General features: G+C 37.4%; 1 protein-coding gene and 1 long non-coding RNA gene across 35 annotated transcripts in view; one reads left to right on the forward strand and one right to left on the reverse strand.

Moving 5' to 3' along the window:
- The window catches only part of Dcaf6 (DDB1 and CUL4 associated factor 6), a 144,954-nt gene that overhangs the window by 69,377 nt on the left and 59,796 nt on the right, over positions 1-15,781 (forward strand). For 27 of the 33 annotated variants that reach the window (XR_015449495.1, XM_087206855.1, XM_087206870.1 and 24 more), the window contains 3 exons: positions 4,390-4,483; positions 6,082-6,201; positions 6,693-6,953. Coding sequence is in view for 32 of the 33 variants with exons in the window: in XM_087206855.1 (XP_087062981.1) it covers positions 4,390-4,483; positions 6,082-6,201; positions 6,693-6,953 (475 nt within the window). In the remaining variant the exon portion in view is untranslated. The remainder of the gene's footprint in view (positions 1-4,389; positions 4,484-6,081; positions 6,202-6,692; positions 6,954-15,781) is intronic. The other 6 variants (XM_021244636.2, XM_087206856.1, XM_087206859.1 and 3 more) reach the window with 1 other exon arrangement.
- LOC110345846 (uncharacterized) lies at positions 1,237-14,554 on the reverse strand. 2 transcript variants are annotated; one of them, XR_015449503.1, is made up of 3 exons: positions 13,806-14,554; positions 2,423-2,537; positions 1,237-1,672 (listed from the first exon to the last, which is right to left on the reverse strand). It is a non-coding gene; the product is annotated as an uncharacterized LOC110345846 (long non-coding RNA). The 2 variants fall into 2 exon arrangements; XR_002389448.2 differs by having other exon boundaries at positions 13,645-14,554.

Below are 15,781 nucleotides of genomic sequence, written 5' to 3' on the forward strand. Positions count from 1 at the left end.
TCTTTTTTTTTTTTTTTTTTTTTTTGTACCAGGGATCAAACTCAGGACCTTGCTCTTTGGAGGCAGGTGCAGCGCCACCGAGCTAAATCCCTGGCTCTCCTTTTTTAGTTTTTGTTGTCTTTTCTCTCTTTTCTTTTTCCTTCCAACACACTTCTGGCATTTTCCCATCTGTCCCATTCCATTATTAGACTTTGTTGTTGAATCCATTCTCTCATTTTCTCCTGGTCTTTATAGCTTGTCTAAGGGTATATCCCAGATCTCACTACTTGCTTACCACCCTCACTGTACCACCACCCTGACTCCAAGGGTTAGCATCTCTCCCTGGTTATTTAATGGTAGTTTGCTAACTAGGCTCTCTGCCTTCCCTCTCTAGTCGTCTGGCTGCACAGCAGCCGACATGATCCTCTGAACTGCAGGTCAGATCTCACTGCTTTCCAGGTTGCTCCCCCCATCTCCCAGCAAGCAAAGCTGCACAACTTTACATTGAAAGTCCTCGTGACTTTTATTGCTGCTTCTACTGCTCTCTCTTTTGCTCCAGCCACAGCTGCATACCTTCCAACTCTGATATTTCTTCCTTGCTCAGTATATGGATTTCTTCCTCTCTGTGTGCTGTAAGTTTTTGCTGATATCTTCTTGGTGAAGTGCCTCACTACCCTATTTAAGATCATAATCCTTAACTCTTAGGACTACCTGTAATGTTTCTAATTTATTTTTCCTTATAATACTTTGCACTTTCTATGTCTGTTTTACTTTTTAAATTTCATATATTGTCAGTTCTTCTAGACTGTATATTCTGTGATTTATGTAGGTGTGGGGTACTGGTGATTGAACCCTGGGCCTCAGGCATACTAGTACTGAACTATTCCCAGCTCTTTTTATTTTATTTTGAGATAAGATTTCATTAAGTTGCCCAGGGTGTCTGTCCTCAAACTTTTGATCCTCCTGCCTCAGCCTCCCAAGTAGCTGGGATTTACGGGTATTGCCATCATCCAGCTGACATGAGCATTTTTTCCTGTTTTCTTCATTTTTTTCCTGAATCTAGAATAGTACATAAAATGTGCTCATAAATATTTGTTGACTGAATGATTGCTATGGCATTTTCAGTAGTCTTGACTAAGTTATGTCACACACTCAGAAAGTCAAGAGGTGCTCAGGATGTAGATGAGTGGTAAAGCATGTTTCTAGCATGCCTGAGGTTCTGGGTTTACTCCCCATCCACAGACACACACACACAAGTAAAACTTGTCATTGTTTTTAATTTGAATATCTTGTTTCAGAAATAGTTGCTTAAATTGTATTATGAGTTATTTTCATGCATAATATCAAAATTCCTTTTCATTCCAATCATGGAGTAGGGTTATGTTATTCTAAATGTAGCTGTGTAAAGTATGAGGCTCTCTTGTTTCAGATTTTGGATAGCAGTGACTCTCTTCTTTCTCTGTTGTAGTTACACCTTGCTTATGCTTGTGGCTTCCTGTGTAGATTTTGCTGTTTTCTTTGTTGCTCTTTGCCATACTTGCTCATAATATGGAATTTGTGGATTTTGGTTTTTTCTGTCTCCATTGCTGAGGATGTGAGCGTTTGTTTTTCCATTTTCCTTGTTACTTGGAATGCTTTCCAGGAGAAATCAGAATATTTATAACTTAATGGTCACCAGGGGTTTCCTTCAAACCTGTTTGTGAGTTAGGAAAAGAAAATCAATGAATGTTGTTTTTATTTTTCCTTTTGTGGTGTTGAGAATTGGACCCAGTGCTTTGCATATTTAGTTAAATATTCTACCATTGAGCTACACCCCCAGCCAGAATGTTATTTTTAAAAATAGATAAAAATAGAGTGGCCTGCAGAATGTGAGAAAATGTTAATTGTAAATATAAATGTTATTATCTGAATAGAGTAGTAATCAGAATATATAAAGAACTTTTACAACTCAACTTTAAAAAGACAGATATCCCAATTAAAAATCGGGAAAGGATGTAAGATTTTCCTCCAAGGGGTTATACAGAGGGCCAGTGAGCACATGCAGAGATGGTGGGCATCACTGGCCATCGGGAAGTGCCCAGCAGAACCGGAGTGAGGTACCACTTTGCACCCATTAGGTGGCCAAAGCAGAGAAATTTAAAAAGCCAGTAACAAGTGTTGGTGAGTATATGGAAAAATGGGAACCCTCACACTTCGCTGGTGGAAATGTGATACGGTCAGCTGCTTTGGAAAAGTTTGGCAGTTCCTCAGAAATTAAAAATAGGTTTCCTGTGACTCAGCAGTTTCACTCATAAATACATAGAGATGCATAGTTATATACATACACACATATGTATACACTGTACCTACACACACACACATATACCACCAAGAAACTTTCCATTGCTAGGACAAAGTACCTGATACAAACAATTTAAACAATTTAAAAGGAAGAAAGACTCACTCTGCTGTGGTTTCAGAGGTTTCGGCCCATCGTCACCTGGCTCTGCTCTTTCTGGACTGTGACAAACAGACATCATGCAGGGAGTGTGGTGGAGCGAGCTGCTCACCACATGGGCCTAGGCAGCAGAGAGGGATGGAGCCAGGGATGAAACAGTACCCATCAAGGACGCACTGCAGCGACCTGCTTTCTCCAACCAGGCCCCACCTTCTAAAAGTTCCCACGACCTCCCAGTAGCCCCTGGGCTGTAAATCTGTCAGAGGATTAATCCGCTGATGAGGTCAGAGCCCTGGTGATCTGGTCATTATCCAAAGGCCATCTGCGAACGTTCCTGCACTGGGGACCAGGCCTTCGGTACATGAGCTTTTGGGGGACAGTTCAGATCCAAACCATGTCAGTGAGCTCAGTGGCAGCATTATTCATAATAGCCAATAAATGGAAACAATTCAATGTTTTATCAACTGATGAATAAACAAAAATGCAATATATCCATAAAATGGAGTAGTATTCAGCCATTAAAAATGAAATATTGGCCCATGCTACATTATGAGTAAACCTTGAAAACATGCTGAGTGAAACAAGCCAGGGACCAAAGGCCACCCATTGACTCTTCTTATATGAAACATCTAACATATGCACATCCATAGAGGTAGAAAGTAGATAAGTGGTTTCTAGAAGCTGCTGATAGGATTGGACTTTTTTTGGCATGGTGTAAATGTCTGAAAATAGACAGTAATGACAGTTGGACAACTTTGTAAATCTGTGCACATACACAAGTGAGTTTACTTTAAATGGGTAGTCTGGGATGTGAAGTATATTGCTATAAAAATGTTAAAAAGGTCAGAATTAAGGGGAGTGGTCAGGAGTGTCAGGTGCCTTGAACATGTCAAGTCTCTGAAAGGTGCTGACCTGCCATCTGATTATTTATATCGTTGGCTGTCTTCATCCTTGCTCAGTGAATTTGCCAAGGGATCATTCGTTGGTAACCTTTGTGGGAAATGTTGTCTGTGGCCCAAGAAAGGAATGGCAGATAGAATGAATGCTGACTCTTGAGCTTCAGAGTAGAGAGAAGCAAAAGAAGGGATTACAGATGGAGAGAAAACCAAAATCGAGGTAGTGTCTTATTTACATGAAAAACAACTTTCAGCACGATGCTGGCAAGAGCAAATGGATGTATGTATAGGACAGAGAATGATTGTTGCGGCAAGATGCTTGAGGAATTGAAGAAGTAAATATAGACATATGGATGGAGTAGGCTTAACCAGAGCAAGTAGTCCATGTCTTTAGAAAGATTGGAAGGACCTAGGAAGTTGGAGTTACGTGATCAGTGTTAGAATTCATCTGAGGAAATTGGTGTCGTTTCTGTCGGCCTTTCTATTCGCTGCAGGAGGAGAAAAAGTTATTGGTCAAGATTAGAAAGGTTGCAGCAAGTGGTAGAGGTTTGGAATAGATGCTGGGGAGAAAGGGAGAGTAAATTGTCAAGAATAAGTAAAAATAATAACTTCAGCTGTTAGGTGTCTGGGTACTTTGGCTAAAATGTATTTGTTACCATATTATAAAAAATTAGGCTGAAACAGGTGAACTTCATGTTATCAGCTGGGAAGTGATAGAGGCGGGATTGGAAATCTCGTGTATATGATTTTGCAGTTACATTCAGGCTCTGAGTTGGGGATACTAGGTACAGGCTGTCAGGATCAGTGGATATTTATCCTCATGAGTGCTACAAGAGGCTGATGTAACTTATATCAGTGTCTCGCATCGCTTTTGCATAGATTATCAAGATAGGGAGATGGAAATCATCTGACTGAAAGTGTACTTTAAGCATTGAGAGTCTGGGAGTGTATCTCAGTGGTGGGGTGCTTGCAGGGCACGCGTGAGGCCCTGGGTTTGGATCCTTGGCCTGGGGAAAGGTGTGATGGGGTGGATTTTCCTTTACACTTACATACACTTTACCTACTCTTATCTTTTAGTTACGGCAGCCTCCAGTTAAGCGTTTGCGACTTCGTGGTGATTGGTCAGATACTGGACCCAGAGCAAGGCCCGAGAGTGAACGAGAACGAGATGGTAACTATACTTTGGCCAGCTTTTTTGGTATATTTTATTTACAAATTAACATTTCAGCTCATTTCCAATTCGTTTACTACTCTCAAAGATGCTGCAGCAAATATCCTTGCACGTATATCTCAATATGTGTGTGCAGATACAGCATAGGATCGCTACCTAGAAGTGGAGTGATTGAGTCACTGGATGAGTACAGTAACTTTCTTCTTTTGTTTTTTTCAGTACTTTCTTTTTGCAGTATTGAGGGTTGAACCTGGAGTCTTTGTACTGAGCTACACTCTCAGTCCTTTTTAAAATTTTGAGGCAGGGTCTTGCTAAATTGCTGAGTTACTCAAGGTGCATTTGAATTTACAGTCCTCTTGCCTCAGCCTCCCAGAGTACTGGGATTACAGGTGTGCACTTCCACACCTGGCTATACATTTAAATTTTGATAGTTATCAAATTTTTTTGCTTTCCAAAAAAGATGCACTAATGTATATTCCTACTCAATTTCTAAGAATACTCATTGCCCCATACAACACTGGGTATTATCAGACTTCTTTAGTTTCACCTTCTGTTAGATATTAAGAAAAGTGGAAACTAAATTTCTAACCTGAAAGTTTTATAATAGCTCATATTTTTTTTCTTTGATGTTGCTTTACAAGCATAAGAGACTAGGGCTGGGGATTTAGCTCAGTGGTGCTGCTGCCTGCCTCTCAAGTGTAAGGTCCTGAGTTTGATCTCTGGTACCAAAATAAATAAATAAGCATAAGAAACCATCTTGGGTGCTTTTGTATGGTACCCTTTGAATAGGATTAATCTGAGTATATTTTATTAAATAAATGAGTCTGTAGACAAAATTATTCTAATGACTTCAAAAACCTTTTGTGATCAAAAACTTATTTTTCAGTGTATTATCCTTGTTATTACCTATTTAAATGTAAAGCTACATTATATAATAGCAATAAAATATAAAATTCTGATTTCATACAAACATTTCCATTTTATATGATTGTAGAATAGAGTTGTAACATTCATTTTTAATTTGACACCAGGCTCATCAGTTTTAAAATAAAAACTTGTTTATTTGCAGGAAGAACATGAATGAGAGAAAAGACAAAATACCTTCTGATCTCTTCTAATTTCAGTTATCTGAAATTTGCTGACAGTAAAGTTTTCTAAAACTGAATTTTCAAAAACCTACGTGTATATTTGTGTCTGTGTTTGACAGTAATGCTCTAGTGAGAGGGGAAACCTTTCTTTTACTCTCCTTGACTTGAAATCTAACAGCCCTTCCTAGCTGGGCATTCTTAGATGTAAAGACTAAGTAAGTTTGGGTCAGGGTGGGAGATAAGAAGGTACATAAGAGTAGACAAATTGGCATAGATGAAGAAGATGTGAGCCTTATTCTTAAGGACCTTACCATCCACACAAAGAATCATTTGCATAATAACTATAAAATGTAGTGAGGACTTCAGTGGATTTTTATACATTCTTATAATTTAGGCAAATTGATTTTTAAAAATTGCTTATATCTTAAAGGTCTTCACATCTAGGTTTTTGCATTAATAGAAGATCCTGACTTACTACTAGGCTCACTGATAAAATTTATGTTAAAATAGGAGAGCAAAGTCCCAATGTATCATTGATGCAGAGAATGTCTGATATGTTATCAAGATGGTTTGAAGAAGCAAGTGAAGTTGCACAAAGCAATAGAGGACGAGGAAGATCTCGCCCCAGAGGTAATTTTTCTTATTAATAAAGTCATCAGGAAGCTGGTAAAAATTATTTATAAAAGTTAGTTTCAGTGTATCAAAATTACACCATGTGTTAGGTCTGTGGTCATCGCAAGGTTTGTACAGTCTATTCCAGAATTCTGGTTCCATGAACTCCAGCTCTTTTGTTTATTTCAAAAAAAAAAAAAGAAAGAAATGAGAAAAGCCTGGGATATCCTGTTTTTAAATGTACTTTGAGAATGGAAAATACAGAATTATAAACAAGTTTTATATAGTTGGAAAGACTGATTATTTTAACAAAAATGTGTTCTGTACCTAGGTTTTTACTCCTCTAGATTAGCTTCTCTGATCAAGTGGACAAACCACCAGTGGCTGTTACTGATACCCTGAAATAATAAATTTGTGTGTACCAAGTGTGTGAACATTATCTTTTTTAGGGTTGTTGGTTTTTTAATGCATTTAAAATTTGAATTTGCCTTAATGTGTGTTTTTTAAAGGTGGAACAAGTCAGTCAGATGTTTCCACTCTTCCTGCGGTCCCATCGAGTCCTGATCTGGAAGCAGGTGAAACTGCAATGGACGTAGATGCCCCAGCTGAGCAGTTTCTTCAGCCTTCTACATCCTCTGCCACGTCTGCTCAGGCTCATTCAGTAGGCTTTTCCACCGGAAGCCCCCACTCGACTTCTTTGCTGTCTTCTCCAGATAGTGAGCAAAGGCAGTCCGCAGAAGCTTCTGGACACCATGCGCATCATCAGTCTGGTAAGGATGTCACTGTTCAGTGGACTGCTCTCCATCTGATGATTTCTAATACTGCAAACCTTAGTCTGTTTTGTAAGATGCTAAATCATATCAACTTCGTGTGGGGATAAATGATCAAAATGATATGTAATATATGATTGTGTAACTTAAGCAGAATTCAGATGTGCCTAACTTGAATGAATTTTAACAAACACCTGAAATGTTCAAGTTACATAAAACAAGTTTAAAAAAAAACTACCAGTAGGTAGTGTTTTGACACAGATCATTAAAGGTAGACCAGTATTTTATACACCATTATAGACCTAAATCTAGAAAGATTTATTTGGCGGTGTGTGTACATAGAAGTGATAATGAAAATATAGCTGCTCATTATTTATTAGTTCCATTGTATGTATATTCTTTGTTATTTTTCCTTGAATCATACAATTCTTCCATTATATTCGGTATGATGGATTCTGTTGTCTCTTGTCAACAACATAATGCCTTTTAAAAATTATTCCTCCAATATTTATATGAAAAATAATTATTTTACCAAATTGTCATCTTAACTAATTCTAGTTACACACTTGTGAGTTAAATATTTTAGAGCTTAATTTTTTAACTTTTTAGAAGAGATATTTAATGTACTTTAATACTCTATTTCAAATTGCTAAACTGATTTCAGAAATGCATTAAGTACTACAGTCATTTAAATCATTCATATTAAACATTTTTTGATGATCATATGACCATTGAATTATTACTTAGCACCTTTGTGTGCATAGTTTCCAAAGAAAGTAAAGAAATATTTTTAACTGGGAGAATATTGAGAGAATTTTGATTGACTATACTATGGATAATTGGAATATTTCCATGTTTCTAAGTATTATTACTGAGGAAAATAATTTTGTTACATATAATATATAAAGGTGAATATCTATAAATTGTTCTGACTCTGGCTCTTTCATCCCAGAGTCAAGCATTTCAATAGTAAGGACTTAATGTTTTTTTGCTTTTTTGGTTTTTTGTTTTGGGCCGGTCTCATCATTATCATAGCCTATCTAAGTCCAGATGGTTTTATGAGTATCATAATTGTCCTGGGTGGTGTAGCAGGTGGAAGTATTAGCTTACAGGCATGGTTTTTAATTCCTTGCTTAGAGATGGAGAAATAAACAGCTGTTTGTCTTGTACTTGACTTGCTGTGGAAACCTATTTATGTAAATGTTTGTGCTTTTCCTTTGTATCTCTTGCATCTATTTTTATCATTTTTATTAGTGAAGGAAAGGGACAATGGGAATGTGAGAACTGTAGTCAAACTCTTAGTTTGCAACTGAATCACTGAGTGACAGTAAAGAAAGCCACAAATTTTCATGGGTACTTAACACTGTGTCAGAGCAATCTGTCTTTGAACACTGTTGCTGTCCAACTGTACAAAATTTTCAGCTTACCCCTTTGTATCTCTCTGACTCTTAACTCTCCTTGATCCTTTTCTGCCTTCAGCTACTAACTTCTCATTCATAATGAAAAGAAAAGCACACATTGTACTGCTGTTGAATCATCCAGCTTTCCACATCTGTGTTCACATTGTCTAAAGCTAGAAGCAAAAACACATTTTGAAATCAATGTGTCTTTTCCTATCAAGTCTTGCTGGTGTAGTTCCTATCCCTTTCCAGCTTCTCAAGGACTTTGCTTCTTCTCCTCCGTCATTATTACTGCTTTTTCTGCCAAATTATTTTCAGCCTTAAATGTGTTCTTATCTCTTTAGAAAAAAAATACTCTTATCTCCATTAGAAAATATATGCTCTTATCCCACATTCCCTCACAGCTACTCTACTGCCTTACTTCTCTACTCCAGTTATAGTTAAGAGTCCTCAGAAGAGTTGATCACATATACTATCTTCATTTTCTTACCCCATTTATTCATGACCAACCAAAATCTGTTTTTCAGCTCTTTTTTTTCCTTGAAAACTTTTGGTCAAGTCACCAATAACCTCTATCTTGACAAATGGAGAAGATATTTGTCCGTTAGTATCTTACTAGTTTTTTTTTTTTACCCAGTTACATTTAACCTACTCTTGTCAGTGCTTTCTTTTCTTTTTCTTTTGGTACTGGGGATCGAACTCAGGACCTTGAGCTTGCGAGGCAGGTGGCACGTCAATGCTTTCTTGAAACACTTTCTTTTCCTGGCTTTTATGACACATCTACCTAAGTATTATAAATTGTGGCTGGTTTTCAGTAACCATTATTCATATTTCCTTTCCTACCTGCTTCTAAGTATTATGGTTGAACCTCCTAATCCTACTGTCTTTTCTTCTTGTATACTCTCGTCTTTCAGTGATTCTATCATTTCTCTGTAGATTTTAATTTATTGCGTCTAAATTTAAACTCCTAAAGGTATATCAACAATCTGGTCCTGTACCCCGAATTCCATACTCTTACATCTGTTTGCTATTTGGACATTTCTTTTTGGTTGTCTTTACACATCTTAAATTTAAGGAGTCCAAACTAAACCTTAATTCAGCCTCCTGCCATTTCTGTTTCCTAATTAGTTTGATCTTAGTCCTTTTATGGCTTAGTAAATTATAAGACCACCTGCCTATTTAGTTATTTTAATAACCCAGGAGTTATTCTTGATTCCTCTCTCTCATGCCCCACATTCAATTCATCAACAAGTTCTGTTGGTTCCGTATCTAAAATATATTTACTTCTTTTCATATCACCATCATTTCTTGTCTCCTAATTTAGCTCATTGCATTTATTCTTTTCCCCTAATAAGTTATTCTCCACAAACCAGCTAGACTGAGTATTTTTAAATGTTGAATGAGATTATACAACTTTACTGTTTATAATTCGCCAGGGCATCTAATGCATTTGGAAATACAGTACAACCACAAAACCAAACAAAAAACATTAAGATTACTGTGGACATATAAGAAGCTATATGGCCTAGCCCTGTTCCACCTCTCTGGGGTCTTCTGATCCCACTTTGTCAGTCCCTGGTGGTTATTACATTCATGATTTCCTCTCTGTTCCTTTAATGTGTCGAATTCTCTTCTGCTCTTTTCTTTCACTTTCTTTGTTTCTGTAACCGGGATTGAACTCAGGACCTTGCACTTGTGAGGTAGGTATAGGCGCCACTGAGCTAAATCCCCAGCCCTTCTTTCTTTTTTATTTGCACTTAAGTTCTTACTGTGCTTTGTTCCTCAGTAGTTTTTCTGCCAGCTTATCATACAGCTAACCCTTTTTTTTTCCTTCCTTCTCAGCTCAGATGTTATCCAAACGAGGTCTTTCGTGATTATTCCTAGACAGAGTCCTCTTTCTTCTCTTTCTCCTCAACTTATGTATGACATTTCTCTTACTAGAATATGTTCTCACAAAGATAGGGACGTTGTCTTTATCTCTAATCTCTGAGTATCATTTTCCCTCCATCAATAAGTCACTAAAGGTACAGCAAGAGTGTTGGGAGACATTTAGTTAGTTATCTTTAAGCTGGTATAGGCTAAATAGGGTATGTATGTTTCAGTCTTTAAAGTTTTGACCCCACTTCATTAACTCTAGGTATTTCCAGTAAGCTCTTAAAATTTGATGACACCTCGGAGAGATGCTGTGATTAGCTATCCAGATATCATTCAGATCCCTTATTTACCTTGCTCCATTGGGGACTTTTAAGACTGAGTAGATTATTTTTCTTAGCTTTCTCTACAGATGTTTTAAGGTGAGTTACAGAAATATTATCTAAAAATCATGTGGCTGTATATATAAATAAATAATGGGACAGATGGAAAAATGGGTAGGAGGGCCAGGGATTTAACTCTGGTTCTGCCACCTGCCTTGCAAGCGCAAGGTCCCAAGTTCGATTCCTGGTATCAAAAAAAAAAAAAGAAAAGAAAAACAAAAATGGGTAGGATAAAAATAAAATGAAGTCGTAAGTGAGGTGAATATACAAAATGCACGACCTGAGCAGTGAGACATGGAGAGGGTACTACAAAATTGGCTTTGGGTTTTGGAGCTGAATTAGGAAAATAAATGTATTCAAGTGTAACTCCAAATCAATTGGTATATCTTTTTTCCTCCTCCTCCTTTGCCTCTTTACCCTGTGTATTTAGTATTTTTGACTGATGTGTCAGAGATCATTTGAAACCATATTCTACCTACATAGTCCAGAATTTCAGCAGACATTCTGATTCTTATGTATATTACTGTCTCAAACACTTAACAAAAGACTATTCTGTTTAAAAAGTATTCATAAAATTATATATTTAAAGCTTAGAAATATATGGCGATGTGCTAAACCTGTGTAGTAGGTTAAAAGGAAATTTTCATAATTTTATTTTTAAAAAATATTAAGTAACTCTAGAATATTATGTTCTTTTCTCTGTAATGCCTCTCAGTCATCTCTAATTTTTTTTTTGTACCAGGGATGAAACTCAGGGCCTTGCACTTGTGAGGCAGGTGGCGGCACCACTGAGCTAAATCCCTGGCACTCTGTTATTTCTTAAGCTAAGCCTGGAAATATTTTCATGTAATGTGCTGTTTGTAAATTTTTTCATCTTAAGTTTCTTGTGATGAGTATTAAGTAAAGTGTCTTTCTAGTGTTATAATTTTTTTTTTCCCCCCTTTGGTTTCATTTTAACCTTAAAAATATTTGATTAGAGGGCCAGGGATTTAGCTCAGTGGTTCTGCTGCCTGCCTTGCAAGTGCAAGGATCCAAGTTTGATCCCTGGTACAAAAAAAAAAAAAAAAAAAGAAAAGAAACAAAACATATATGATTAGAGAAAATGATAACTTTGGATTGGGTGGGGATATTAGTACACACAAAACTCAGTTTGGGAGGCTCTCAGAGGATCCCTATGTTTCTAATTAAGTAGCCCACTCAGACATGAGAATTCAGTTTGTTTAGATATAAGATCTGTGTGTACATTCCTGCTTATTTACAGATGTATCTGCTCAAGCTTACAGGTTTATTTAGGTCTATGCATAATCATTAAAGCTAAATTGACCTCTTTTTTGGGGTTTTTTTTTTCTTTTTTTTTTTGGTACTGGAGATTGAACTTGGGACCTTGTGCTTGGGAGGCAGATGGCAGAACCACTGGGCTAAATCCCCTGCCCTAAATTGACCTCTTTTGAAAAATTTCTGGTGAATGAAGGACTCTTGTACAAGATGTCAAAGCCCAAATGTCTAGATTGTAGTTTCCTTAAATAGGATTGCTGTCCGGTCAGTCTGGGTATAGACTGTTTACTGATTAGAAACAGGTGGAAGTTCTAGGTTGCTAGTCTCTGTGGAGAAACTGAAGGAGAGAACAGAGAATCTTGGAAGTCATCAAAGGAGTGAGCAGTCCCAGGAGGAAAAATCTACATGGGTCCCTGGGACAAGAAGCGGTTTGGGACTAGAAGATGGACTGAGAGCAGACAGATAGTAATTCAGGGCCCACAGCAGAAGACCCTACAGATTATAGAGTCGTGATAGGAGGTTAGAAACCAAGTGGCCCTTTGTTTGGGGCAACTGTAGCTAGTTTTAATTTTCTCCTGTCAGAATTAAGCCAGTAGGGAGAATATCCTGGAGTTTTTCAGGAGAAAACAAGAATGGGATTAGTAGTTTCAGGAGATAGAAGTGCAGATTTCTTCTAGTAGTTCTTGATACCTTGTTGAGTTGTTGTCGTTTAGAAAATTCAACCAAAGTAGTCATTGTATTGATTTTTCATTTTGGCTTTATAGTAACAAAAACAAATTCTCTAAACATTATATACATTTGTTGTTTTTTGTTTGTTTGTTTGTTTTGGTACCAGGGATCAAACTTGCGTCCTGCGCTTGCGCAGCAGGCAGCGAAACCACTGAGCTAAATCCCCGGCCCCCGTTATATACATTTGTAAATGACAGTATATACATTTTTAAAAGGATATAATGTGTTTGTATTTCTTAACTGCTGTAATATTCCAGACTGCTAAGCAGAATTGTTTTAATCTGATAGATCTTCAGATTTTTAATTCAGTACCTGCCTTTCCTGGTTAACTGTGTGATAACTTCCTAGCCTCACTTTTTTTTTTCTTTTTAAAATTTAAGCTACATAGGGAGATTTTGGTGAGCTGCCATACAACCAGCCTTAAAAGTAGACAAACAAGGGCCAGGGATTTAGCTCAGTGGTTTTGCCACCTGCTGCGCAAGCGCAAGGACCCGAGTTCGATCCCTGGTACCAAAAAAAAAAAAAGTAGACAAACAAGATCTTTCTTAAATAACACTGGAAACACTTGAGTAAATGGTTTATAAGATTATCTTGACTAAATGTTGATTTTCCAAGTTACCGAGCATTAGTGCCTGCACCTAGAGCCTGTTTGTCACTTGCTACATCACTGAGCAGTTCTAGGCTGTAGACTTCTACCTCCAGAAAACATTTTGGCAGCTTCATAGAGAGAGTTTGAAACTCCACAGTGAAATTAGGTGATTTTTTTTTCAGTCTTTTCACATGGTCTGGAACTTGCCATCTGCCTGCCTCAGTCTCCCTTAGTAGCTGGCTACTCAATTTTTTTTTAAGGACCTACTCCAAAACTAGTTCCTCCTCTTAGCCACTAGAACCCATATCCTCTGGTCTACTCAAGGACATCTTTTCTGCAGCTGCCCACTTTTTTCATGCATTGTCTCCCATCAGAATGCAAACTTGTTATTTAATATCCCAAATTACAACCCACAAAGCTCCCTAGACTCTTTTTGTACTGACCATCATCTGATTTCTCTGATCTCCACAGCAGGACTTCTGCAGAGTATACACGCTTTGTGTCAGTTGTGCCTTCTCTCCCCATCCTCTCATACTTGCTGCAGTTTGGTTCTGGCCCTGTTATTCCATGGAAACAGCCCTTTTCCAGGTCATCAGTGACTTACATGCCACTACAGAATCCGTGCTTAGCTCTCAGTCAGCATCTTTTTCAGTCCGTCCCCAGTGTGTGACAGAACTCCTTGCTCCATCCTTGACCCCCTCTCTGGCTTTTCTTCATGTCCTTCTTAGAGAGTGTTCCTCCTCTTGCACACTGGTGTTCTCAAGGGTTCAGTTCTTAGATCTCTTCTGTGTCATCACTTGCTGCCTAGAGAACTTAAAGTGACATCACCAGCTGCGCTCTGTTTTATAAATCCTGGGACATTGATGGTGAACCTTTTAGAGCTTTGAGTGCTACAAACAGCCCGCTGCAGCATGCACGCCATAGGTTTACCACCACTGTCCTAGGAACTCTGCATTCTAAAATTCAGTCTCTACTGAATTTTTCCACTCGGATAGCTATTTTTTCCTTCTCCAGCAAAACTTAGTCCTCCTCCATTGTTCTCATTACAATGAATGACAACCGTGCTTTTCCTGTTATTAGGCCAAAAACTGTATGTAAACCATCATCAAATTCTCTCTTTACCTTTAAAATATGTCTCACACCTCAATAAACTTCTCCCCCTGGGCATTTGCGCTGTTCTTTCCTCCACTTGGAAAATTCTTCCTGCAGGTATCTGTATGGCTCACTCCCTCATATCCTTGAGGTCTTTATTCAAAATGGCACCTTACGAGAGAAGCATTTTCTATGACCATGCACAAGATAACAATTCTCTCTACCATCCGCACTCCCTTTGCCTTACCTTGCCAGCTTAATTCAGCAGTTATCCCCATAGGACACATGGAAACACATATGTGTACTCTGTGTGTATAGTGTGTGTGCACATTCACAGCAGTTTTCCCCTAAGACACATGCAAATATATATGTACACTCATAGCAGTCGTTCCTCTAAGACATATGCAAATACGTTTGTACATTGTGCACGTACACGTGTGTATGTATATATATGTAGTGTGTGAGTCATTCATAGCAGTTATCCCCAAAGGATACATGCAAACACATATGTACATTCTGTGTGTCTATACTGTGTGTGTGTAATTCAAAGCATAATTGCTATGTGTCCCCATAGGACACATGCAAACACATACAGTCTGTGTGTGTATGTGATTCATAACAGTTAACCCCCAGAACACATGCAAACACATACACATATACCATGTGTGTTTATATAGTGCTTGTATTTATGCATTTGCAGGTGCCCAGAACGTAAGTTGCACAGGAATAGAGAATATTTTGTTCAATGTCTGATTTATCTCCAAAGCCTCATACATGCTAGATATTCAATAGAAACCTCTTTCAAGAATTCCATGGTGTTTCTTTTTCTTTTTCTTTCTTTTTTTTTGGTACCGTGGATCGAACTCAGGTCCTCGCGCTTGCGCAGCAGGCGGCAAAACCACTGAGCTAAATCCCCGGCCCTTTTGTGTTTCTTTTATCTCCTTTTTATCTTCAGGTAAAGGTTAGGAAAATATTATGTTAATATTTTTGAACTAAAAATAAATGAAAATTCTAACACTACTCACTTTTTAAGAAGATCTCTAATAAATTTCAAAAGTTGTTTCCAAATGCATAGCTTTTTATTTTAATTATCACTTGATTGAAATTAATCAACTATCTTAAATTTTTTGTGCACAGTAAATGATTTAACTGATATTTTCCAATTATCATTTTTAATATCAATTTATTATAAAAAGAAAATTAGTGAGGAAAAGAATGTTCAGTTTAAAATCTTCTGAGCTAGGGGTATAATGCCATGTAGAGTATGTGCTCATCGTGTATGAAGTTTCTAAGTTCAGTCCCTAGCACCAAAAAGTGCAGTAGTGTTTTGCCTATGAGAACTTTATTTTCATCTTGTTTAATTACCTAAATATTCTTAGGAAAATGTATATGTCTGATTTATTGTAAGGAGAAGTATTTCTGTGTATATGCATAATTTGTTTCATAATTTAATAACTAGTAATTTATCAGTAATTTTTTAGTATTTTA

This window comes from Heterocephalus glaber, unplaced genomic scaffold (assembly GCF_053883595.1).
Source record: "Heterocephalus glaber isolate CG9 unplaced genomic scaffold, H.glaber_assembly_v1.0 deba00000738, whole genome shotgun sequence".
Taxonomy (NCBI): Eukaryota; Metazoa; Chordata; class Mammalia; order Rodentia; family Bathyergidae; genus Heterocephalus; species Heterocephalus glaber.